The sequence below is a fragment of the Oculina patagonica genome, chromosome 1, assembly GCF_052425735.1.
Source record: "Oculina patagonica isolate OP01 chromosome 1, crgOcupat, whole genome shotgun sequence".
Classification (NCBI taxonomy): domain Eukaryota; kingdom Metazoa; phylum Cnidaria; class Anthozoa; order Scleractinia; family Oculinidae; genus Oculina; species Oculina patagonica.
The window spans coordinates 36813739-36839000 of NC_135758.1; the positions used below are offsets into that span (position 1 = coordinate 36813739).

General features: G+C 40.1%; 4 protein-coding genes across 4 annotated transcripts; 2 read left to right on the plus strand and 2 right to left on the minus strand.

The window, feature by feature from the left end:
• Positions 1–4877: 4877 nt before the first annotated feature.
• LOC144628342 (uncharacterized) lies at positions 4878–6235 on the minus strand. The gene is made up of 2 exons (XM_078486447.1): positions 6062–6235; positions 4878–5735 (listed from the first exon to the last, which is right to left on the minus strand). The coding sequence occupies exons 1-2, from the start codon at positions 6174–6176 to the stop codon at positions 5032–5034; spliced, it is 819 nt and encodes a 272-aa protein (XP_078342573.1). The 5' UTR covers positions 6177–6235; the 3' UTR covers positions 4878–5031.
• A 7140-nt stretch (positions 6236–13375) lies between these two features.
• LOC144628413 (uncharacterized) lies at positions 13376–14237 on the plus strand. Its single transcript, XM_078486516.1, has one exon. It carries the CDS (start codon positions 13443–13445, stop codon positions 13989–13991), a length of 549 nt encoding a protein of 182 aa, XP_078342642.1. The 5' UTR covers positions 13376–13442; the 3' UTR covers positions 13992–14237.
• Positions 14238–18111: 3874 nt separating this feature from the next.
• LOC144643092 (uncharacterized) lies at positions 18112–19516 on the plus strand. The gene is made up of 2 exons (XM_078502268.1): positions 18112–18169; positions 18634–19516. The coding sequence occupies exons 1-2, from the start codon at positions 18112–18114 to the stop codon at positions 19386–19388; spliced, it is 813 nt and encodes a 270-aa protein (XP_078358394.1). The 3' UTR covers positions 19389–19516.
• A 332-nt stretch (positions 19517–19848) lies between these two features.
• Positions 19849–22943, minus strand: LOC144667140 (bcl-2-related ovarian killer protein homolog B-like). Its single transcript, XM_078528533.1, has 2 exons — positions 22347–22943; positions 19849–20251 (listed from the first exon to the last, which is right to left on the minus strand). Exons 1-2 carry the CDS (start codon positions 22899–22901, stop codon positions 20123–20125), a joined length of 684 nt encoding a protein of 227 aa, XP_078384659.1. The 5' UTR covers positions 22902–22943; the 3' UTR covers positions 19849–20122.
• Positions 22944–25262: the final 2319 nt, after the last annotated feature.

A 25262-nucleotide genomic window follows, 5' to 3' on the forward strand; every position in this document is an offset into this window, starting at 1 on the left:
AAAGCTGTTCTCTTGACCAGATCTGGCCATCTGTCACGCAACGCTACCCTCTCGTGAGCTCCCCAATCTCCCCCAATCCCCAATCTCGTTCCCAGAGTCCTAGCGGGCGGGCCGAGAGCTTTGTGATGCGTGACAGAGAACAGGTGATTAGCCTGAATACCTTGTTATAGGAAATTAACGATACATGTTAATTTTATTGATGTTAATTAATATAAACACGTCTACTATAAGCATTTAACCAGAACTTTTCTTAAATTCGCGTTAATTTTGTTACGCGTACATTTTGTTCGCGTTGTTAAAATGCTTCGTTAAATTCCTATAATACGGTAGAACTCGGGTCAGCCTATAAAGCACTACGGTTAGCATATTAGACCACAATGGGTATTAATGGGTGTTAATGCGGGGGAGTATCATTAAAAAGAGCGTCATATATTTGCATTTGAGAAGATTATGCTGCGAGGCTTGGAGGGAAGATAAGCATGAACACAAAAGAATAACAAACACCTGAAGAGGTTTACAGCAAGGCGCCCAAATGTGTGACCACTTTTAATTTATTCACATTCTTTCGTGCAATCAAAAGCCGTGGATAGCTTGAAGTTGACTTCTGATTGGATTAAATCTCCACGAAAGAATGTGAATAAATTAAAAGCGGTCACACATTTGGGCGCCTTGCTGTAATATTTGAAGGGCACTCAGCGTACGTTTTCCATCAAGAGTCTTTGGATTCTGGGTAGGTCTTAATATTTTCAGCGTATAGATAAGTTATGCCAATTCTTCGTGTTCTGTTAATGAGGACCCAGTCTGGTTACAAATAAGCTCAGTTAACTTGCTTGTTGTTCGTTTTGATTTAATGATAGAATTATTGGTCAGTGTATAGAAGTGAGTAAAAGTAAGCGGCCGCGACCCGGTTTTTCGACTGTTCCGGTGTCTGACATGGGAGAGTTGAAAACACTGACCCCCGATCCGCGGACTACCCACTGACCCCCCACTCCACGGATCACCTACGGACTACTCCGCGGACTAACCTTACGGAGTACCCTATAAAATGAAACGAATTTATGTTTACGGGGGAAAGAGACAAGAGAAACCTACCTGTGCCACTTGCACGATCGATCGAAACAGGCGCCATCTTGTTTACCTCGATCCAGTCCTAACGGGACTAGCCTAGTACTAAAATCGGGAACGCCGGAACGCCAGAACGCCGGAATACTAAAACCCGGAACAGATAAAATATATCGTGTAACCCTTACAAATATAAAGAGCTAACCGAAGTTCATAGTAGGCTAACCGACGTGAATAGTATGCTAACCGGAGTGAATAGCAAGCCTACTATGCACTGCGGTTAGCCTACTATTCACCTCGGTTAGCCTACTATTCATCGGTTAGCCTACAATGAACTTCGGTTAGCCTGTTTACGGTTAGCTCTTTATATTTGTAAGGGTTACACGATATACATTTTATCTGTTCCGGGTTTTAGTATTCCGGCGTTCCTAGTTTTAGTACTAGCCGATAAAGTCCCGTTTGAGTTTGTAACAAGAAGGACTGGATCGAGGTAAACAAGATGGCGCCTGTTTCGATCGATCGTGCAAGTGGCACAGGTAGGTTTCTCTTGTCTCTTTCCCCCGTAAACATAAATTCGTTTCATTTTATAGGGTACTCCGTAGGGGTACTCCGTAAGGTTAGTCCGCGGAGTAGTCCGTAGGTGATCCGCGGAGTGGGGGGTCAGTGGGTAGTCCGCGGATCGGGGGTCAGTGTTTTCAACTCTCCCCGTCTGACATTTGCAGACTAAGAGTACGTATTGTATTTAATGCCATTACCACTTTTGAATGCTAACCGAGAGAGCTTTTCAGGCTAACTGGAGTGCAAGTCTTTTAGTACTTAATATTCTTTTTACATTTCACTGACTTGATTTGCATAGTGACGCGCAGTATTTTGAACTTTTGTTCTTGTGTAAGTCTGCACTCACCCCTAACGAGCCGAGAACTTCGACTCTAACTTCTTTACAATCAAAACTAAAGCTTGGTAGAAAACGGACTGGAAATCTAATTGTAATATTTGGATTCTTTATTGGCAAAACTTTTTTAAACCCATTTGTCATACAGTTAAAACCCGCGAGTAAGAACTGCCTCACATTAAGAACCTGTTAGGCTAAAATTTGCAAATTGACCCCATTTTTATAAGAAACCTACTAAGGCCCGGGTCGCACTTGAGACAAACATTTGAAATGTTGCAAGATGTTGAGGACAATGTTTGTCTCGGAACTTGTCCGAGACAATTTGAATTGTTGTATTTAGGGTCGCACTTGGACACACAAAATTACCCGTCACTTGATACTGTGTTAATTTCGCAGCAAAAATAACATTCAAAAGGGAGAGACAAACCGGTCGCATTGAATCAAATCAACGCAAATTTTTGTTTCTACCTTCTTAATGCGAGCGTTCGTAACGATGTCGAAGCTCATATAAAAGAAAGCGTGCCGCCGTATAAAGCGGAAAATTTGATGAGCAAATTGCTGTGCAACATGATTCGGACTGCGGCTACAGAACAGTTGCCCTAGCCTATACCGATCTTTCCTTTCATTTGAATTATCTTGGCGAGGGCGCTTTTCCCAAATAACGGAAATGTTCGGTCGAAAACCGCTTGAATTCGTATTCATCAGACTAGACAGTGAAATGTGAAGCGAACAATTTTTTAAGGATCACTGAACTGATTGACACTTTTGTCACAAGAAAAACAATTTTTGTTTGTTGTTCGTAAAAAGTCCTGCGTTGAGACACAGGGCACAGAGGAGTCAAGTTTGTCCGCAGTTCAAAATCTCTACCGTGCAAAACGACCTTCAAAAGCCTTTCAAAGCGATCGTGTAAGCCGTACGTGATACAGCGCCGTCATGCGAGACTTGTTTACGGATGGTCTGGTCTGGTGATATCGTGGGTGCTTACCATTTGACAGAAAATTCCGGTTGGAGAGTGCAGTGCATAATGGTAAGCGGATTACCAATTTACCGGAAAGAGGCGCTTACCATTTGCTTCCGGTTCTGGTTCCTTTCAACATGGCGGACGCGAACTCATTGATCGCTCTTATGGAGTTAAGTGACGATTTGGAGACAGAAATGTCTTTTTTCGAAGACGAAGAAGAAATCATAGTGCTTTCCTGTGCGGCTTTATATATGAGAAGAAATTTAAATCGAATCGAAGGCTTTTTTGAAGCAACAGTTCCTAGATACATGCCAAGTGAGTTCCAAAGTCACTTTCGCATGACTAGGACCACAATGGAGATACTTTGCAGGGAAATAGTAAATACAGGAGAAATTCCCCTCAGAAATGCAAGAGGAAGACAGCCTTTACCTCCCGAGAAACAAGTGCTTTTGTTCGTGTGGTGTATGGCCAACCAAGAATGTACAAGGCTTGTTGCTGATCGTTTTAATGTCACCTTTAGCAGCGTTGACAGGGTGCTACACAGAGGAAGTCAGGCGCTGCTGAGCCTTTGTCCCACATACATCAAATGGCCAAACGGTAAAATATTCAGCTTTAGTGCCTTAGATTGAGTTTTTAGACTTTGTTCTTTATATCTCATGTGCCCTTTTTGATCTGCAGAGCGGAGAATGGATGCAATTAAGGAAGTGTTCGAGGAAGGGGGATTCCCTGGGGTTGTTGGCGTGATTGACGGAACCCACGTTAGCATCCGTGCACCAATGGAAGAGCCTGATGCTTACATAAACAGGAAGAAGTTTTATTCCATACAGGTTCAGGTAAAAGAAAATCTTATTGTAATATTAAAATGATAATAATGATAACAAAAAAAAATGAAAAATGAGACTCATTTTACACCATATTGTAGATATTTACACTACATTGTAGTTTTGTGCAAATTTTTTGCAACCATTGTACACTGTAGTCACTCATAATAGGTAATCCTTAACTTTTCAGGTCATCTGTGATGACAATATGGTTTTTAGTGATGTATTGGCTGGATGGCCAGGGTCAGTACATGACTCAAGAGTACTTCGAAACTCAGCTATTTTCAACCAAGCTGCAAATAAGTTCCCTGGCAACACACACTTGCTTGGCGATGGAGGGTATCCATTGTTAGGGTAAGTTTCAAGTGCTCACTTTTGACTCAAGCACTCCCTTTAATTTTGATTCCCTTCAATTGAAATCCCAAGTCCCTCCCCTGTGGGGCTATAGTATACATTAATACCAATCAATATGTTTTCAGATGGCTCATGATTCCATATAAAGATAATGGACATTTGACTGCCCGTCAAACCCATTTCAATACGGTCCTTAGCTCTCTTAGGCAGGTGGTAGAGAGAGCTATCAGACTACTAAAAGGAAGATGGAGGAAGCTACAACACATGGACCATCTAAATGTAGAGTTGATAGTCGAGCTTATCATTTCTGCATGTGTTCTTCACAACATATGCCTGTTTCATGATGACTTTGATCCTGGATACATGTTAGATGATGGTGGTGATGATGATGAAGATGAAGACAATGATGATGGCAGTGGGCATCACCGTGATGGAAATGGGCATGCTGCACTTAAGCGAGATAATCTTAAGAATGTTATCTTTGCAAATCGTATTTAGAAGTTGACTGTTTCTATGTTTCTCGTCTATGAATGTAACAGTTTGTGCTTGGGGACTGGAATTTCATTGAGATGATGACTGGCAGGGTACATGAAAACATTGTAACACATTGAGGTCTGATAGATTTTCACAAATATTGTTATTTTTGTCTTTATTTTGCAAATCAACACAACACAGTTAAATCACTAATGTCTCCAAGAAAAATAATGAGTGCAAAAGATTTCTTTTTCTCCTTCAAAATAAGTGAGTTACTGTATTACTCTTCATGACTGTGTAATTTACTCCCAGGTTTTTTTGACACTTTCAATTAGCCATTATAACTAGGCCATTTTGTAGTATGGACTTTTCATGTAAATCTTCAACTTGTTTTTTACAACTCAACTTTTCATTGTCAAAGACAGTCAGACTGTTTAAGACATTCAATAATATTACTGTTCTTCACTCTAGTCTTTGTTCTTAAGGAAATCTAAAAATTTAGTAAAAAATTCCTGTTTTTCGCCTTTCATCGATCGTAGAAGTTCCAGTTTCTCAGCCTCTGCTTTCTCTCGCCGTTCGCTGTAACTCTCAAGAAACCTTAACATCTCAGCTGCTGAGGAGTTACTTTTCCTCTTCCTGGTGGGCTGTTTAATCTTCTTAGCCTTAGGCTTAGCTACACCATCTTTAGATGACTCAGTGTCTGATCCATCATTATCTGAGTCATCTCCAGGTGAAGAGAGGGAAGAGCTGCTGCTTGAGGTGGCCTTATTAGTTAAATCAGAAGTGTCAATAGTGACAGCAGGATTAATTTTTGGGCTTGTGCCCATGCAAGCAGTCATTTCCTCATGGAACTTCCATGTTTTCTTGTCCCTCCCTGTCAGTTTGTTGTGGTCCTCAACTTCCTTTGTCTTTGACTCCAGTTTGGTCCATTTGCGAAGGCACTGTTCACCTGTGACCATTTTATCTGATTTGCTATTGAAGGAATTGGCGATTTTTGCAAAGATGTCCTTCTTTTTGGTTTTCCCCTTAGAAAATAAATGCTTATACTCCGTGTATGACACAATAAGAAGACGAACATGGCGATCTTCCCACCTCTCAAGCAGCTCAGGACTCTGGGAACTACCAGATACATTTGGTTCACAAATATCGCCAGAGTTTATTGTAGCAAGTCCTATGGAAAAATATTAGATAAAGCCTTCAGTTTATATTACAAGCTTACAACGCCGAACTTGTATCATAAGCGGGTATAAGTGTAGATGCGAAGTTTCGGTGAAGACAAACTTATGAATAATGAATATAAGATTAAGTGTTGTAAAATCACCCAAATGAGACATTAAATTATGTTTGTTATTGTCTTTGCTATCTATGTCTTTTCAAGGGTTTGAAGCAATTTTGAGGTCTCCCACAAATTTGGCGGGAAGCTTGAAAATTCACGATGTGTTTCCAATTTCAAACAGTTTGTCCAATAAAGGCTAAAAAGGATATCATTAAACTTACCGGATGCACTTTGGCACTGATGGTGGGCAACGTCGTTCCATTCAAAGCTCGCAAACATGCATACAGAACATTGATAAACTTGCGGTCCAGCGACCGATCCAGCCAATTCAGCCATGTTTGATCAACTGAGCGCGAAAAGTGTCAAGCGCGAGACTGGAACCAAGAGGAATCGTCAAATGGTAAGTTCCATTTCGCTGGTTTGTTCCAACCGGAAAAAAAGGAATACCTCAAAACGTATTCCTCAATTTTCGAAAGGAATTTCCGGAAAATTGCTGTTCCATTTGACTTCCAACCGAAATTTCCGGGTTTTTTGGCTAAATGGTAAGCACCCCGTATTCGCAGACTCGTACCCAGTCGTTACTCGTTTTCCGTTTTCGCTACGTTCGAAGAGGTTGATGGGAAGGGCATAGAAAAAGTAACGACTGGCAGAAAACGCATCCAAGATGGCGGCCGATTTTCCCGCTAAAAAACAATGCACTTGAAGAAAAGACATTTCACCGCTGTTTTTTAGCTCGTAATCTTCCTTGACGGCATGCTAATTGCTCCGACAGTGTTTCCTGTTATTCTCGTGATGGAATCGTCCACTATTATCGGGTTAGTCACAATTCTCATATAACCCAAGACGATATTCTAAACGCAGTCTAAGTCCTTCCGAAAGATAACACTCAGAAGAAACTCTTTCTCTCTTCTTTCGAATGAGTACAAGTCAAAGGTATTTAAGTTTATTGCTATCGCCGAATGTAATAAGGAATAAACCTTGTTGAAGCCTAGAGCGAAGGATACGAATTCCAGATTCAACACGATTCCACTACAATGATATTGCAATGCAGTTCAGCAACTCAAGCAGCTAAACTCTATGGCACATACCTGTACACAAGGGTTACAAGCTTACGAGCAAGGTAGTAGGCCACAGATAATTATTGTTGACTCGTTGTCAGTGTTTGTAAAGTTCAATGCATGGTTACACGAGTCTAGCAGTACATTGTACTGTTGAAATTGTCGTGGAATCTTTTTACGTGAAGTTGGTAAGCTTATGTATAGTTATTAAAAGAGGTACTTCTGTATACTGGTCTCTATGCTTTTGTTTGTATATACATATACTATGAAAACAGGATTTTAACTTGTGAAGATTTCAAGCTATCAGCACACAAATTACACAATATAAAGTTCTTTCATTGGCTTATTTATATGTATTTACCACATAGCAGAACTGTAGGTGTGCCCTACCTATACAATTCTTGTTGGTGTAGATGGCAGCACACTTGATATGATTATTTATCTAGAAGCTTGGGTTCAATTTCCAAAGAAGTACATTTATGGTTTTGCGCACCTTTCAGCTCTTAATAATCATAAGAGCGTATAATTAAACCATATTGTGGAAACATGTGTTCTTGAAATCCATGTTCCATAATATTTTAGCCAATCAATTTCATGAAGAGGATGAGATTATTGTTAAGCAAGTGTTTATTACTGTGAAGTTCTATAGTTTTCCACAGTATTTGTAATTATTTTTGTTTTTAGCTTCCATTGATAACATGCATGCCAACAAACATAGCAATTGTCTCTGAAATTTATGAGTTATTTTAATTCATTACATTAATTCATCAGCTAATTCATAACAAGCAAGAAAAATCAAATTCCCTAATTACCATCTTCATGTATCTTGCAATATTATACATTATCATAGTAGTTTTCCTTCCCATATGAATCCCACTCCACACCAATTATAGTAACGTTTTTACTTTGTTGACATGTACTGTAATGTGTGTCACAAAAGCCTTTGGCATGGGAATTGATAAAAGGACGTGAGATTTGTCATCCATCCTACTATCCCTGAAATTACCCATGGAGGATTACTTCCAGAAAGCAGGTCGAGATGGTATGCCCTGAACATGCATTCTCTTCTAAGGTTTGAGGACAGATCAAGTATTCTAACCTCCATAAGCAGAACAACAGACTTGGACCAAAAATGTCTTCAGAAGCAGTTGTTAAATAGTATTGTGAAATACTGCATGCTGAGCCATTGCTGTAGATCTGTCATACTATGATGGGGACAGTGACACATCACAACCATGTGGCAATTTGTGTGATAATTGCCAGAATCCAAATCTATTGGTAGCTAAAGATTATACTGAGTTAAGTGTGCAAGGAAGATGTACTAAACAATAACTTCCAATGCGATATGGGCCGAGAAAGGCCAAGTTAAAATCCAAAATCTGAAGAGCAAGCCATATGATTTTTTAAATTACTGATTGTTGGTGGATTTATGCAAGGGAACTTGAGAGATCAGACAGAGAACACATCTGCACCATTTTTAACACTGACCGAAAAAGCATACCAAGTCAGGAATGGAATAGGCACAGCTGTTTACAGTTTATAATAAACAAGAAAGAAAATACTAATATATTAATATACCTGTAAAGTAAAGAGCAAACAATACACCTGTGAAATGAAAAGCTAACAAGATATGCTAAAGTTTGCTGATTCTTTGTTTCCTATTGTCTACTGTGTAGTAGTAATTAAGACTAACTATTTCTCAGGTATATTGTTTATACTCAGCAATAACATTAGGAAACTTGACAACAGGTATGAGATTGACATGATTCTCTTATGCAATTTGACTTTATTGTTTAAGCCATACAACACTGGAGATGCTGAGAGCCTCTACTATAATATGCAAATTCACTACTAATTAAAAGTGGTATCACTTTCTGTCATATCAAAAGTATCCAAAAAATTCAAAATTTTGTCTGTGATGACTGTCCATATAAAAAGAAAAAAAGCAGATTGTGACAAAGCTGTAGTAGTGCATTTCCCTTTGTCTAAATACCACTACTATCTAACTAACAAAAATTGCATAGAAAGGATAACCAACAAAATTTTCTAAGTTCTAGATAGGACTTGTTCTGCAGAATTTTCACAGAATTGGGGAGAATGGAATGAACAATAAAAAATATTCAAAAGGTATCTATATATTAACAATACAGGGAGAATTTTCCGCTAATTCTTAGAATTTTTACAAGACTTATACAGCTAATAAAACCGTATGACAACCAGGCTTAATACAGTTTAATACATTGACAAATCATTTTTGAGATTTTTGAAAATATTCCTTATGCAGAGAAAATTTTGGTTCCGATAATAGCTATGACAAGCATAGGCGTACGGGCAATTTTTTGCCAGGGGGGGCGGTGAACCATTTGCCCAAAAAATTATCTCAAGTTGCCCAAATTTTTACGAAAAAGTCGAGAAGAAACTAGGTTCCTGCGATGCACTAATATAAGCTACCATACGCCTACATATGAAGAGAAAATATTCTCGTGCAGTTCTTGCATATGAATTTATCATATGAGCTCATAAATCACCTTAAAACACAGGCTTCCCAAGCTCAAAATTCGTCTTTTTGATGTGTTTTTGAGCCTTTCGGGCGGCCGACTCTACATACGTGGTGTATGCGACAGCTTGTGTATATAGAAAAATGTATGGGGAAATCACGGGTTCTCTAAAATCGGGTAAATAAATATATATTTTGAAATAAAGTTTACCTACCTCAAATGTGTCGCTTACTTGTGTCTTGTGCCGAATTTGGAGTCATTCCGACGCCATTTAGCGAAGTTATTCGAAGTCGTTGTCTCCCCTTCTTTTAGTAGGAGAGACAACGACTTCGAATAACTTCGCTAAATGGCGTCGGAATGACTCCAAATTCGGCACAAGACACAAGTAAGCAACACATTTGAGGTAAGTAAACTTTATTTCAAAATATATATTTATTTACCCGATTTTAGAGAACCCGTGATTTTCCCATACATTTCTCTATATACACAAGCTGTCGCATACACCACGTATGTAGAGTCGGCCGCCCGAAAGGCTCAAAAACACATCAAAAAGACGAATTTTGAGCTTGGGAAGCCTGTGCTTAAAAGAAATAGCTATCTGCCATTTCGACGGCCGAAGATTTCAATGATACGATCTTTTCATTGTTGACTACAGATTTGGCATATGCCCTTTCAATGTTAATAAGTGCGATGTTACTGACACGTTACCCCATGGTGCTGTTGAGGTATGTTTTTAATCCGCCCAATGCACACAATGATCTTTCTGCAGAACACGATGTAGCAAGTATCATGCACTGCGAGGATATGTACCACATAAGAAAACTTTGGAGACATATCAAATAGAACATTCTCGTGCATTGTCTCCAGCATTTCTGAAACAGTCATGTAGCCTAATCCGCGCAAACGACGAAAACTCGCGTACATTTTCTGCTCGGCTTTCAGAATCTCGCCGTCGATTTTTTAAAATTTAGCAACGCGGGGAAGCTTTCTTTATCAGGGTCGTGTTTTACCGTGACATAAATTTCCCAAATTGAGTGACCATCATTGTGTCCATTATTAAAGGAAATATGAATTTAATTGTTATAAAACGTTTAGAAAAGGAAGTTCATAATAACTGCTGGCTTCCACGTACAAGCAACGCTTCTTTGGTGCATTCATCAAACTGTCCATTCACTGGTTCTTTAAATTTAACATCTCACTAGATTCCACGTTCTTTCTGGATGTATCGATTCTCATTGACGTCTCTACTTGAAATGGTGGCCGCCGGAAATTTGCGTCCTACAGTTACGAAGATATCAGCGCCTCTCGAAATAAGGAATCTTGGGTAAATCTTGTTAGTGAATCTGGTCTCACATTGTCAAGAAAATAATAACCACGCCGACTTCAGGTTAAAATAGAAAATATCTATCTTTTCGAAAAAAAAAAAAAAAGAAAACTACTTTAAAAACTGGCTTTGCCCAAATTTCTCTTGCTGCCCAAAAAATCTAAGTTGCCCAAAATTTGGGGGGGCTGCAGCCCCCCCCAGCCCCCCCCGGCCCGTACGCCTATGATGACAAGTCATAAAGAGCACAAAATAATTGTTACGAGACAGTCTTTACTGGTCACATACAAAATGATGTACAATTACAAATTAGTTAAGGCTTGGTGTACTTGAAGCCTTCGTATTGTGAGCTGTATTCGTACCCTCATGCGACATCCGCAGACTTCGTGCCTCGTCGGAAAGCTTCGCTTTCCGAAAAAAAATCGTCGCCCCAGGCGACCATTGTCAGAATACGATATCACCAGACGATCTGCAAACAAGTATCGCATGACGGTGTTTGTATCACGTACGCTTACACGATCGCTTTGAAGGTCGTTTTGCACAGTATAGATTTTGAATTGCGGACAAACTTGACTCCTCTGTGCCCTGTGGTTGAGGCAGGACGACGGCTTCTTTGAAGATTTGTCTCCGTGGACAAGTTTTTGTCCGCGTAGGGACAAGTAGGTCGCACTTGGCGTGGTCAACTGATGACAGGAATCTGACAATTTTTTTGGTTAAAAAAAATGTCAATCAAAGAGTGGCGATAACCAAAATGCGGATTTCTAGTCATCAACTGCCTATTGAATCAGGTCGATACAAGAAGATACCTCGAGATGAGAGACTTTGCCCATTCTGTAAGTCATCTATTGGTGACGAGTTCCATTTTTTGATGAAATGCACCCACTCATCATTTTCTCATCTTAGAGGTGTCTTCTTAGATCGCCTCTTTTCAGTAAATAACAGTTTTAAATTTTTGAATTATAAGGCACTTTTTATATATATCTTAGCTATGTGCGATGAAAATATCTTGAATCTAAGCGCCCACTTTATCTGTGATATTTTAAACTGTTATAATGAATCACTAAAAGAACTTGAGGAGAATTTTTCCCTCACGACCAAGAGTTAGTTGTTAGCTTGTTAATGTTAATGTTTAGTTATTAAGTGTATGCTGTTGTAGTCCTGTGGAACTGAAATCTTCAAGTTGAAGATAAAGTCAATAAAGCTTCTAACGTTATCAAAATAAACTTGCCCCGATTTTGTCCCAAGTGCGACCCGGGCCTAAGCCTGAATAGTAGGCTAACCGCAGTGCATAGTAGGCTTACTATTCACTCCGGTTAAACTAGCATACTATTCATCGGTAAACCTACTATGAACTTCGGTTAGCCTGTTTACGGTTAGCTCTTTATATTTGTAAGGGTTACACGATATATTTTATCTGTTCCGGGTTTTAGTATTCCGGCGTTCCTGGTTTTAGTACTAGCCGATAAAGTCCCGTTTGAGTTTGTAACAAGAAGGACTGGATCGAGGTAAACAAGATGGCGGCTGTTTCGAGCGATCGTGCAAGTGGCACAGGTAGGTTTCTCTTGTCTCTTTCCCCCGTAAACATAAATTCGTTTCATTTTATAGGGTACTCCGTAGGGTAAGACAATTTATTTATTTATTTACATCACATTTTCTTACTCCGCTCAAAAGTTCAGTTGGGCCCGGCCAACTTAAGACAAGCTGGCAAGATGCTGAGGTTCTCCTGCCATGGGCTAAAATCCCATCCAGGGGGATAAGAATCATCCTAATAGCTGAACAAGAGCTAAACTCTTGCATTGATGAGCCAATATTTCTGTTCTGATCTCTGGGGTTGGAACTCATACCTTTACCTAATGATTAGTGATGATTAGTGCGATGGACTCTGGATTAAGCTAGCCCTGGCCGGGGCACTGCGTTGTGTTTTTAGGCAAGACACTTTGCTCTCAAAGTGCCTCTCTCCACCCAGGTGTATATATGGGTAACGGCGAATTTAGTGCCGGGATAACCCTACGACGGACTAGCAACCCACCCAGGGGGAAGTGCAAAAATAGTCCTAGACGCTTCATGCTGCAGAAACTGGGATAAGATCCGGCCAGATGGGCCACTAGAGTCAAACGCAGACGTTATTTACCTTACTTTACGGGTAGAGAAGGGAATGGGGGAGGAGTGGGGTGGGGGTCGCGGGTAGGCACTTGTGGAAGTACATTGTAAAAGGTAAGGATGGTAAGGGGACTTATCCTTTGTGAGAATTAGAATAGATTCTCTGCGGAACAAGGGGTTATACGTGATGTCTGTTCTCTTGTGTAATGGTCTCTTGATCAGGGTGAATTCTTTGAGGAAGAAGAGATCATATGAGGCTGATTGTTCTCTTAAGAGAAGATTGGAGAGAGGGTATACGACATCAGTTCTCCTGTGTAATGAGTTATTTTGTGCCACGACACACACAGTTCTGTTCTATTAATAATTACTTATTTAAATGACGGTTTTTTTTTTCAGAGCACTATGACTTGTTAGCAAACATCTATGATAAAGTCTACAAGGGGCGGCATGAAGCTCAATTTACCGCCTTGTTGAAATATCTCGATATACAACCCGACCACAATGTTGTCGACATTGCCAGTGGAACGTTGTCGACATTGCCAGTGGAACAAGCTTTCTTGGAGAGCGTCTCTTTGAGAAGTTCCAACTTAGAAATCTCGTTTGGTGCGTGGACCCTAGCACAGAGATGCAAGAAGTAGCCAAGAAAAAGAAAGGTGTATTTCCTATACAAAAAACCGCGGATGAATTCCTCGATGGATTGAACAAAGACCAGCGCTTTGACAGAGCTTTTTGTATTGGCGCCGCTCACCATTTTTCTGATCCTATTAAAATCTACAGGGGTGTAGAAGCCTTTCTATCGCCTGGTGGTGTGTTTTTGGTGGTGCAAGTAAGTGAATATTTTTACCCGTTGTTTACGAAATCAGCCAATCGCATCAGCACTTTTGTGAGTGAACGGAAAGAAAACACAGCTTCGTTGTTACGATTAGCCAATTTTGATGTGGAGGTTTCGGAAGAGAAGATCGAGTACAGTGTGACAAAATCCCAGTGGTACGACACTGTGCGAGGACGCTTCCACAGTACTTTAAGGGAGCTAAGTGATGAGGAAATCGAAGAAGGAATTGATGAGCTGGAGAAAGGAAAGCTGAAAGGTTTGAAACTCGATGATGATGTCAGCATGTCCTGCAAGTTGCTTATATTTACAGCTAAAAAGAAAAGTAACTTGGCAGGAAACTGACCGATTAGTTGGTAATGAGACGGTTCACCAAAATTATGAGAAGCTCACAAAGAAGTAGACAGCGTATTGACCTTTTTTGAACTGTCTTATTTCATAAAGGTGTAATGTAGCCCAGATCTTAGTATTTTTGTATTTTTATCTTTTAAATGGCTAGATATACTGTAAGGTTTCTGTATTTCATTTTTATTTTATATTTTTATCAGATCCCTATTGATGGCAGTTTTATTTGTAAGACTAAGGAATGCTTTGAATAAATAAAGGATTTTTATACCACAGATCTCCCATCAATGGGCGAGAGGGAGGGAGGGAAGGGGGTATATTTGTAGCCCGATTTACAACCCCGTCACAAGGGGTTCCGATTTCAGGAACGGCAATTAGTAGAGAAATCAAAATAATTATATTGGCTAGCTGTGATCAAACGTAGGATGGTAAAGTTGTTACTGATCAGTTGTGGTAGTTTGTTGCATTTTGTTGAAATTTAGGACTAGGTATTGTTACAAGAAAAAGTTTCCTGAAGTATTTTTTCTTGTATATAAGGCTCGTTGTCAGCAATAAAAACATCTAAATCGAACTTGCATGGTTTGAACGGCAGTGTTCTCAACTGAATGAAAACAAAAACGCGCATTATTATCGTCGCCGTATATGGGTGGGTTATGGACAAAACACTGATCCCCAGTCCACGGAGTACCAAAATGGAAATGGACACCTGTAAAATACTATCATGTATGACTTAGGTCATGTTCTATTAGGATCAACCGTTTCAACCACAACCGGTTTTAATGTTGATTTTTCCCACTAGAACACTTTTCCAACCTTTTTCGGTTGAAACACGGTAACTCCTGGGAATAGTCATTACCAGGCTTCCGCGTTCACTTGTTGGGGTAAACATGGCTGCCGGTGGTCGTGCTGTTGCGTCCTCTGTACTTTCAGAGAAAATAAATACGACGACGAACTTGAGCCGTTAATTCGTCTACCTCCTGCACATCGAATGTTTCATGCGAAGAACCTCGCAAAACCCGCCATCTTTTTGTTGTTTCCAGTGTCGCGAGTTGCAAGGATCCAAGAGGCAGCAGTTTTTAAAAGCCTGCGAAAACGACAGCGGTCGCTACCAATGCTTTTTCAACCGTTTTAACCTGGTTTGATGCCGGTTAAAGTTGATTAACCAATCTATAATTATAGAACACGAAAAAAAAAACCAACCAACCTAACCAACCTATTAACGGTTGATCCCAATAGAACACGACCTAAGTTTTTCTATAATAATTTTTATTGATTCCAGAACAACACTGAAAATGCGTTACAATACAATACGTACACTACTTACAGTACATTACTATACCTACAATAAGTGCATTTTGATTTTTTTTTTAACAGACATGGGCTTATTGACTCAAGGAAAAAAGTAACTTACAGAATATACTAACCAAGGCACTACACACAATATTATAAATTAACTGAAACCAACTATTTATAACCTACTTGCAACCTAATTAATATCGCTTTACAGGAATAATACAAACAATAATTCTACCGATGTAAAGATAGAAAGTATATGTTAACACACACAAGGACACACACACTCGATACAATAAAAAAATGATAATTTTTACTCTCTAAAATGGCTTAAATTTACTCTTCGCTCTGGCAGTCAAATAGGAAGGAAAAGCAGCTTTCAAATTCCCGTAAAAAAAAGATGGATTTTGAAAGAAAACGAGAACCAAAGTTGTTTCGTGACTGATGAACTGTGGTTTCAGGATCTAGATGTGATTGGATACAACACAATGAGCATTCCATTCATGCTGTTGATTATTGACCCCATTATTCTAAGTGGCCCTCGAGACCTCATTTTGAATTTCAAATTCTTTTGCATTTTGTACATGCTGGCGAGGCTTGGAGGGTAGATAAGCATGAACACAAAAGAATAACGAACACCTGAAAAGGTCTATTGCTGGTTTTCACTGTCACGCAATCAAAAAATAAATTCGAAACCATTCAACTACAGAAGCTGTGAATTTCAAATATTATAGACGATAAATAAATAAACAATTTCTCCAAGTTTCAGGTCTGTGCGGTATACCGTTCGCGAGTTATTTGCCAAACCTTTCCACGCAAATTTATAAAGCTTAGTATGGAGATGCCATAACTGTGTCCTTCCGAGGGACACAAATATGGCCGCCGTGATGTCAGAGAAACCGCATCTGGAACTCAATTCTGTTTACAACAGCGGCAATCTTTGGCTCATGAGCTATTACAGTTTCACATAAACACCACTTATTATATCTGAAATGTTCAATCTGCTGAAAATGGAAAGGAAAGGCCTTTTTTCAAACAAAACAGCTTTGTCACGGCACTCAGCTTGATGTCACATACGATGGAGAACTCAAATATTCAAAATGCTCTGTTTTAAAAACGAATGACACTATCGATCTGGAAATTTGCAGAAATATAAATTTTTAGTTTATCTTACGTCTAATGACAACGAAAATTTAGTAGGCCTAGTGAATTTTGATTTCAGAATTTTATGACGTAACATGAAAACCAAGAATTGACGATCTCTTCGGGAAATATCGCTGAGCGAGGGAGAGTTCACAGCAGAGACGTTTTCCATAAAGGATATCTGGTGTCTGGGTATGTAAAAATAGGCATAAACTCTGGTATAAATAAATGCCGGAAAAGTGTAATGATGAATTTGATGAAGACAAATGTTTGAGCATATAAGAGGAAGAGTCTACGAAGGCTAAAAGAATCGAGCATTACACTGGCATCCGATTGCAATGTTTCTTTGATTCGTTTTCTGAAAAAAGACCCGGCCTGGTTGCAAATTAGCCAGAACTTGCTTGTGATGTGTTCTGGCTGTCTGTAGAAAGTGAACACAATGCATGCATGATTTATAGAGCGAAGCGACCGGCTCGATCTACGACAACTTGTTCGACTGAGGTGGTCGCTTACGAGCCGAGAGCTTCCGACTCTATCTTCTAAAACTCAGTAGAAAATGGATTGGAAATTAAATCTTGAATCTGTTTTCTTGTTATGATTAGATTTGCAAACACCGTCACAGTTGATTTTTGTTTTTACTGATATTTGCTGAAAAGAAAATAGGTTGCAATTTTTTATAGCTGGTTTTCACTGTCACTTCTGCTATAAAAAAATAGCACCAATTCACCCTTATGAACTTTGTAAACATTCACATAAGCACTTCTCGTAATGCCTCAACTGCTCAGATTGCTGAAATCACGGGATTGGTCATTCTTTAATTAAACATACATGACAGGCTGACAGCACGACCGGCGGCGATCTTTGATTTCCTGTGGCCACAGGGCACAAAGGAGTCAAGTTTGTCCGCATTTCAAAATCTCTACCGTACAAAACGACCTTCAAAGCGAAAGGTCTTTCTTGAAGGTCGTTTTGTACAGTAGAGATTTTGCTTACGTTTCAGAGCTTCAGGGTCCTCCCTACCCTGACTCGTCCCCAGCCGTCTTTGAGTCCGTCTTGAGTCGACTGCTTTCTCTCGCCTTTCCTCCTTCCCATCATACTTCGCGTGTTGCAATTTTCGCATAAGAGACGACTGGGGACGAGTCAGTCAAATGTCTGGCTACGGCCCTATGATTACAAAGAGCTGAACAGTAAAATTGCATCAGAAACCGGTAGCGCTCCAAAATTTAACTTCTTGGTCATGCTTAAATTGCCCAGAGCAAACGTAGCTTCGACGTTTTACATGTAATTGATACGAGGAAATATCGACTGCAACTCCCAGGCCCAAGGGTAGACACCTGTCATAAAGATAAATCGACTGTTCCGTCCGGGTCCCGTCGACACTACGCGTCGACTACGTCAGCTTTCGGAAAGTCGGACTCCTGACATAGAGGTTTCACGCTTCGCTGAAATCACAAAAATCTCCAGATTTCGAACATTTTGGAAGGTCTGTGTTTTCGCTAGCTAACAAGTAGGCTCTCCACACTGGGATTAGATACAGCGACAATGTCACAAAGACCACTTTAGACTGGTCACTGCAGGCAGGAGAAAAATTAAATTGACTTGCTCGTGATTGTCCTGTGAGAGATCACCTAATGTTTGTCGCATTTTTACTTAGGAGGTCCCAACAATCTATAAAATAATGATGATGGCTACACCTAACGATTTATCCTCCGTAGAAGCCAGTGCCAGTTCCAAGACAACTGGTAAGCGAAATATTGACAGAAATACTGTGAAATTTTCTCTATATTAAATTTATTAACTTGTCTTGTGGAAATACATTGCAAAAGGATAAAGATTGTAAGGACGAAAATGATACTGTGTTCTAAGCCTCTTTATCAAAATTATTCTCTTTATCCACATTTAATATGCAGTAAAAAAGTTCTTGTTAGGTTTACCCCGATATAACGATATTTTCGGTTATTTTACGGTAACAATTCCTCTGTGAGAATCAGAATAGATTTTCTTCCGGACAAGGGGTTATGTGAGATGCTTACCTGCGATCAAGCATTTTTTTCCTCCCGCCGCAAGATCGCAGGTTAAAGGTAGGTATGTTCTGTTGCGTAATGGTCTCTTGATCAGGGTGCAGTGTGCAATGAGTTATTTTGTGCCACTACACACACAATACTACTCTATCAATCGTCTCTGAGTTTGATTATCTTTTTTGCAGATCATTACCGTGTTGTTGCAAAGAATTATGATTACTTCTACAAGGGGCCCAAGGAAGCTCAATTTTCCGCCTTGTTGAAATATCAGGATGTGCAGCCCGACCACATTGTTGTCGACATTGGTAGTGGAACAGGCTTTCTATCAGAGCGACTCTTCGAGAAGTTGCAACTGAAAAATCTCGTTTGGTGCATGGAGCCTTCCGCAGAGATGCAAGAAATAGCCAAGAAAAAGAAAGGTGTGTTTCCTGTACAAAAATCCGCGGATGAATTTCTCGATGGATTGGACAAAGACCAGCGCTTTAACAGAGCGTTTTGTGTAGATGCCGTTCACCATTTTCATGATCCTTTAAAAATCTACAGCGGTGTAGAAGCCTTTCTATCGCCCGGTGGTGTATTTTTGGTGGTTCAAGTCGGCGAATATTTTTACCCGTGGTTTACAAAAATAGCCAATTGCATCAGCACTTTCTTGGCTGAGCGAAAAGAAAACACCTCTTCGTTGTTACGATTAGCCAATTTTGATGTGGAAGTTTCGGAAGAGAAGATCGAGTACAGTGTGACGAAATCCCAGTGGTTTGACATGCTACGAGGACGCTTCCACAGTACTTTAAGGGAGCCAAGTGATGAGGAAATCGAAGAAGGAATTGATGAGCTGGAGAAGAAAAAGCTGAAAGATTTGAAACTCGATGATGAGATCCCTATTTCCTACAAGGTGCTCGTATTTATAGCCAGAAAGAAATTTAACGCGACAGCGAACTGACCGTTTAGTCAGTGGTAATGCATGAGACGGCTCTCTACAGTATGAAAGGCTCACGAAGAAGTGACAAGTTAAAATATACTCATTGCTGCGCCTTATTAACGTATTGATCATTTTTAATTTCCTTAGTTTAGCCCAGATCTTAGCATATTTGTATTTTCAACTTTTTTTTAATCCATATACGCAACGGTTATGTACTTCAGTTTTATTTTCTATTTATTTTTTTACCAGGGCGAGGAGGAATCAGTTTACGAGATTCCGTTGCTATCTTTAGCGCCGCGTGGTATTAAATTTATACAAAAAAAGACCAAATGAGCACAACCAGGAGAAATATATGCCCAGTAGCGTCGAAAAGTCAAAAGGTTGACTGTCAAGGTAGAAACCCCCACTTCCTCCCGAGCTCTGAAAGACGAAGAACTGCATCGAACTGCAGTTTGCACTGAATAGTAATAATAATAATAGGTTGCTGTGTAGCACTTTTATACTTTTTATTTTATTTCTTGTCAAATTGAAATGACCAAGGAGCAAGAGTGTTTAAGAAGCTAAATTGAAGTTCGTTATCTAGTTGTAGCTCCTGCTATAAAACATGGCCGTGACCCTTGAGCCCCTTTTTCGTAAAATTGATATTGTTCTACGGCAATGCAACGCAAGTAATAATTGCAGGTCGACGTTTCGATGGCTCAAGCCTGCATGCTCGTGAATACGTGATGCATGATTCTGTCCGCACGCAGCACTCGTCAAGAACTGTCGATGGGCGTGGTTTGCGAATCGGACTGCTTTCTTCTCGGTTGACTCTTGGTCAGCCATCTGCTTAATGAACCCATTACTGAATGTTCCTCTTCTTTGAAGTGTGTAACCAGGCCTTTCTGTTGATTCAAATTGGAGAAAGTAACTTCAGCAGGCTAAGAGAAAGTACAGTCGAAGCTCTCTTAACGGACACTCTCGTAAGCGGACAGCTCTACTTACGGCCGCCTTGTTTGAAACCCCGTTTTAACTCCCATACAAACTCTGTATTTTTACATTCTCGTAAGCGGACATTCCCGTAAGCGGCTGCGGACACTTTCAGAGATTACGACTTAGACTTTTTCTTTGTTTTTAAGCTCCCGTAAGCGGACACCCCAAAGAAATTCCTATTAACAACTTCTGTATCTTGTTTTTATCTATCAACTTCACATCGCCGTTCGTCACAATGATTTTACAGTAATTACCGTACCATATTTCAGTGTTTGTTTTGTCGTCATCCACGTTCGTCCGGTTATTGTAAGCTGGGCAAGCTCCCGAAAGCGGCCATCTATCCCCTACACCGCTAGTGGCCGCTTACGAGAAACCATTCTCGTAAGCGGCCAGCTCCAGTTACGGACACTTTTTTTGCGTCCCGAGGGTGTCCGCATACGAGAGCTTCGACTGTATGTAACTAGATCGCTCTTAGTTAAAATTTTGTGCTGTGTCCTGCAAGTTTCTTGGCCCCTCTCCCCGCTTCTATTTTCAAACAGCCGAAGAAAATGACCGGAACTTGACTAGGTCGGTCGGCAATCGGCAAGGGTTGTCATCCTAGCCTGTGTAACTGGCGACGGTCTTTCTACTGGTAGCTAAAATTGGGGGTGGGGTGGAAATGGGGGAGAGGCAGAAGGGTCTGGACTTCCCACTTCCCTTACCTCCAGGTTCATCACTTTTTAAGAATCTTCTATTGCATAACCTTCGGGATTTCCCTACTTCTTTCCCTGTTAGAACTCTTGCTCCCTGCTCGTTCGTCTCCTAGATTCCTGCCCCCTATCGACGTTGCACACTTAACAGTTTGCAGCTGGTGTAATGGAGGCATTAACCAACAAAAAGTGCGACGAACGCATGCTACCGACTTACTTTCACATCACATTCGTTTATCGAATGAACGTCACTATGATGGTGACCTCTCAAATTTAACCTGCGATCAGGCGTCCTTTTATTTCTCGGCCGGGAAGAAAAAAGGAACCCGCTACAAAAAAGAACGCCTGATCGCAGGTCAGTATTTCAAACCTGCCAGTAAATCTGATTGTCCGTAATGGAGTACTAGTAAAATAAGGCATATGCCCTCCTGTTTTTTGTTTCTGGGCTATTTCTTTGCCGGTGTAGAAAGAAAACAAAGGGCTCCGAGAACGAGATCAATATTGAATTTTCTTCGGGAAAACTCTCATAATTATCGATAATTAAGGCAAAACCACAGAGATAAACCAACGAGGAGTCCTGAGTCTTTTGTAGACTTTGTAGACCTAAGTCAGTAAAAATATTGACTGAGATAGTATGTAAAAATCGGAAAATTGATTCTTGGGGTAATTATTTTTTCGGGATTTTTGGAGTGTGCAGTATAAAGATCCCGGCTCAATATAGATTGAAACCGTTTGCGGGTTACATCGTATTTTTTTTTCTTCTTTCGTTTTGTTTTCCAGTTGCATGACAGAAAAAAGAACGGCAGTCAAGCGACCCCTGTCCCCAGCTCGCCCCAGCAGTGCTACCCTAACGCGGCCTCTTTTGTCAGCTACCAGACCATGACAAATTATTGCTCGGTACACATGCAAGGCTTTACGCAAACAATATAAGATGAAGTAATGTAATTGTCGGTTGTTATTAAAGTATTTTGAAGACATTGATATTGACAGTACACAACGACACGAGGCAGCTCGCACGTTTAATAGAGCCTTGAGCACACGCAAACTTTTAGCTCCTCAAAGCTACTTTTGCGTATGAAAATAAAATGCCTTATAATAAAATGCAAACCGGCAGACCAGCCGGGCCGGTAACCGATACTGCAAACAAACGCGTAGCATGCATGCAGAGAGGAATGGGCTGACAACACGCAAACGTAAACGAAATGAAATGTTACCACAAGTGAAATAAACAATATCACTTAAAATCTTAACATAAGCGATAAGTAACCCCAAGAAAAGGTAAAACGATACTTTGTGTAGCAGTTCAAATCTCACTCACCCATCCTCCATTCTGTCTGATCCATGGACTCAGCCGTTTCGCGGAGAAATGACCCATCCAACTTGACATGCAGCGGATAAATCTCGTGTCTCCGGTCTGCGTAAAATCGTAAGCCAGTGCCCCGGCGAAAGCGTAGACGGCGACGATCCGTGCCCAGCTCACGCCGGAGTCAATGATCTGTTCAGAGACGCGATTGAACATATTGCAGACGATAATAGCAAGGTTTACCCTGCAATTCAATTGTTCCAAAACGTTGTTGTAAAGCTTCGGATAGCTTCGCTCAAGTATCGCTCCCATCTCGCACAACGTCTGTACCACATCTTCAGAGCACCCAGCGCTATCTCTGTTCCGGCTTTTCGGGTTGAAGTAGCATAAATTTGAGCGCGTGAATCGCGCTTCGATGTATTTCTGGCAGAGAAAAGCTGCCTGTTCTGAAATTTCAATTTCCTCCGTCGATTTACTGGGTTTCCTTAAACCGTTGATCTTCTTTGGAAATAAATAATAAGCAACAATACTCCAGGCGCGGACTATGAAACCCCAAATAATTTTCAGCATCGCGGATCGATCGTGGCGCGGCGCGTGTAAATGGGCACTTTGTGTCGGTCAAAACAAATGACTGTCCAAGGTTATTGGATTGAATATTTACCCGATCACTTAAAAATTAACATATTAATGACACCGACTTCTTTGAATATTATTCCCCGAGGAGCTTAAAGGTAAAGTATTTAGTCTCTCACTTCAAAAAGGTAAAACTCACCGAAAAAAAGAAAACAATTCGAGATCCTGTTTTTTAACAAATGAAAATTGATATATTGATTAAAAAAATATATATATAAAATCGCGAATACTGGTACCTGTAGAAAGTTCTTCGTCTTTCGCTGTTATGTGATCAATGAATTATTATTGTTATTACCCGCGCGGGGTATCCAATCGAACGTTCGGTAATCGAACTCAATCGAACACCAATCGTTCGATTGGGTTCGGTAATCGAACATAATCGAACTCACAATAAAATTTGGTCAATCGAACTCAATCGAACGTTCGATTACCGAACAGTGAACAATCGAACTCAATCGAACGTTCGATCACCGAACAACCAACAATCGAACTCAATCGAACGTTCGATTACCGAACTCCTGTTTGTTTATACCGCCTATATATTGATTTATACTGCGTACATATCGATTGTTTCAAGAGCCACGGCTGGGGCAGTCGAACAACGTACTCGTCCGAAACTGGTCAATTTTGCATGGAAGTTTTTTGCTTATTATGATGATTTCGATCTTAAGAAAAAAAATTGTTTTACTTGTTCACTTGTTATTTTTGTCATCCATGTTAATAGTAAGCATTTCCTCCAATGTAATTGTTGTCATGCTGAAAAATTGCTCTTCTCATGTCAACGTCGCTTTTGGCCGCCCTTGAGGGCTTGGACAGACTGATGGCGGCAGCGTTTTGGCTACTAATAATGATTCTTCACATATTAAACACACTGATTGCCTGTGTTGCAGTGAATGAAATGGTGCAACTTCTGTTTGAGTGTAACGGTGAAAAGCAGGGCAGAAACCACATTCTTCCTTCTAATATAGAAATGTAAACAATAGTGCATTTCAGTTATTTTACCGTCGTTCTGTTCTCTTCTACCAAATATATTTTACTAAGCATTGACATTCAGTTCAATATTTGGAAGTTTTTATATTTATTCCATTCAGTAAAAGTTGATTTTGATTAGTCCTGCGTGATTTAGTTATCAAGAGAAAGATTCCGAACAAAATCGAACCCGATTGAGTTCGATTGTGTTCGATTATGTTCGATTGGTTCGAAAATCGAACTCACAGCAAAATAGATGTTCGATTTTGTTCGATTACCGAACCCAATCGAACGATTGGTGTTCGATTGGGTTTTAAAAGGTTTTTTTGGTACAACATGTCACGGATTCCGCACGAATTTGTAATTTAACGATTTTTAAATGGACATTATACGGAATTTTGGAGTCAAGGGCTGTGATTTCGAACTTTGCACTGACACTGTAATGCTGCCGAGCAAGTATAGGAGTGCATGGATCATTGGCTTCTAGCTTTCGGAATTACTATTGTGATTACATCGTGTTTCCTTGTTCCGAATTGTCACGCAACGTATTAAAGTGCTGACTACTTTGCGCAAAATCCTTGTAGAATGGCGATTATCAAGCCTGCATTCTAAAAACAAGAAATGACAAGGGTTTAAGAAGCCGTCTTGCCTTTTTTTGTTAGTTTTACTCGCCCTTGTTCAGACCGACGTACAGTTGACTCCCGATAACTCGAACCTTCAAGGGAAATTGAAAATGGTTCGAGTTATCGGGAGTTCGAGTTATTGAGAGTTGAAAACAAATGACCTGAGATAAGGAAAAAACGGTATTTACTGATTTTCTTTTCAAACAGTGTAGACCAGTGTACATTTTAAACAAATTTTATTAGAGTATAGAGAAGCCAAAAGAAAAAGGAACAATATATTTCTAAATCACTGTAAAAACCAGAACGTAACGTAATGTATAACAAAGCGAATCAGCTGCGAACGTTGCAGATTTCAAAGAGAACAACACTATAGGCTGCTGCAGCAGAGTTAATGCGATTTACTTTTTCGAGAAATGGTCAGTTAATCTGTCCTGATGATACTCCTTTAAAGCTTTCTAAGTTTGGATTCAAAAGAATCGGTATTAACCTCCACAAACAAACTGAACGTCTGTAGTACGTCAATGGCGTGGCACATTTCGTGTTTTGAGGGACGTTTCGGGGACGGCTCTGACTCAGGTACGTTATTATTTCAAAATTAATCCAACATTTTGGACTACCATACACTGTTTGTTTTGACTTGTCAGGTATTGACAGACATAGTTCGAGTTATCGAGGGTAAAATTATATGGAAAATGACCTGAAGGGA

Coding starts and splice junctions, on each gene's coding strand:
- LOC144643092 (XM_078502268.1), top strand. CDS start 18,112: ATGGCTACACCTAACGATTTATCCTCCGTAGAAGCCAGTGCCAGTTCC. Junction 18,170..18,633: donor TGCCAGTTCCAAGACAACTG/GTAAGCGAAATA, acceptor TCTTTTTTGCAG/ATCATTACCGTGTTGTTGCA.
- LOC144667140 (XM_078528533.1), bottom strand. CDS start 22,901: ATGCTGAAAATTATTTGGGGTTTCATAGTCCGCGCCTGGAGTATTGTT. Junction 20,252..22,346: donor TCAGACAGAATGGAGGATGG/GTGAGTGAGATT, acceptor TTGAATCAACAG/AAAGGCCTGGTTACACACTT.
- LOC144628342 (XM_078486447.1), bottom strand. CDS start 6,176: ATGGCTGAATTGGCTGGATCGGTCGCTGGACCGCAAGTTTATCAATGT. Junction 5,736..6,061: donor TCAGTGCCAAAGTGCATCCG/GTAAGTTTAATG, acceptor ATTTTTCCATAG/GACTTGCTACAATAAACTCT.
- LOC144628413 (XM_078486516.1), top strand. CDS start 13,443: ATGCAAGAAGTAGCCAAGAAAAAGAAAGGTGTATTTCCTATACAAAAA.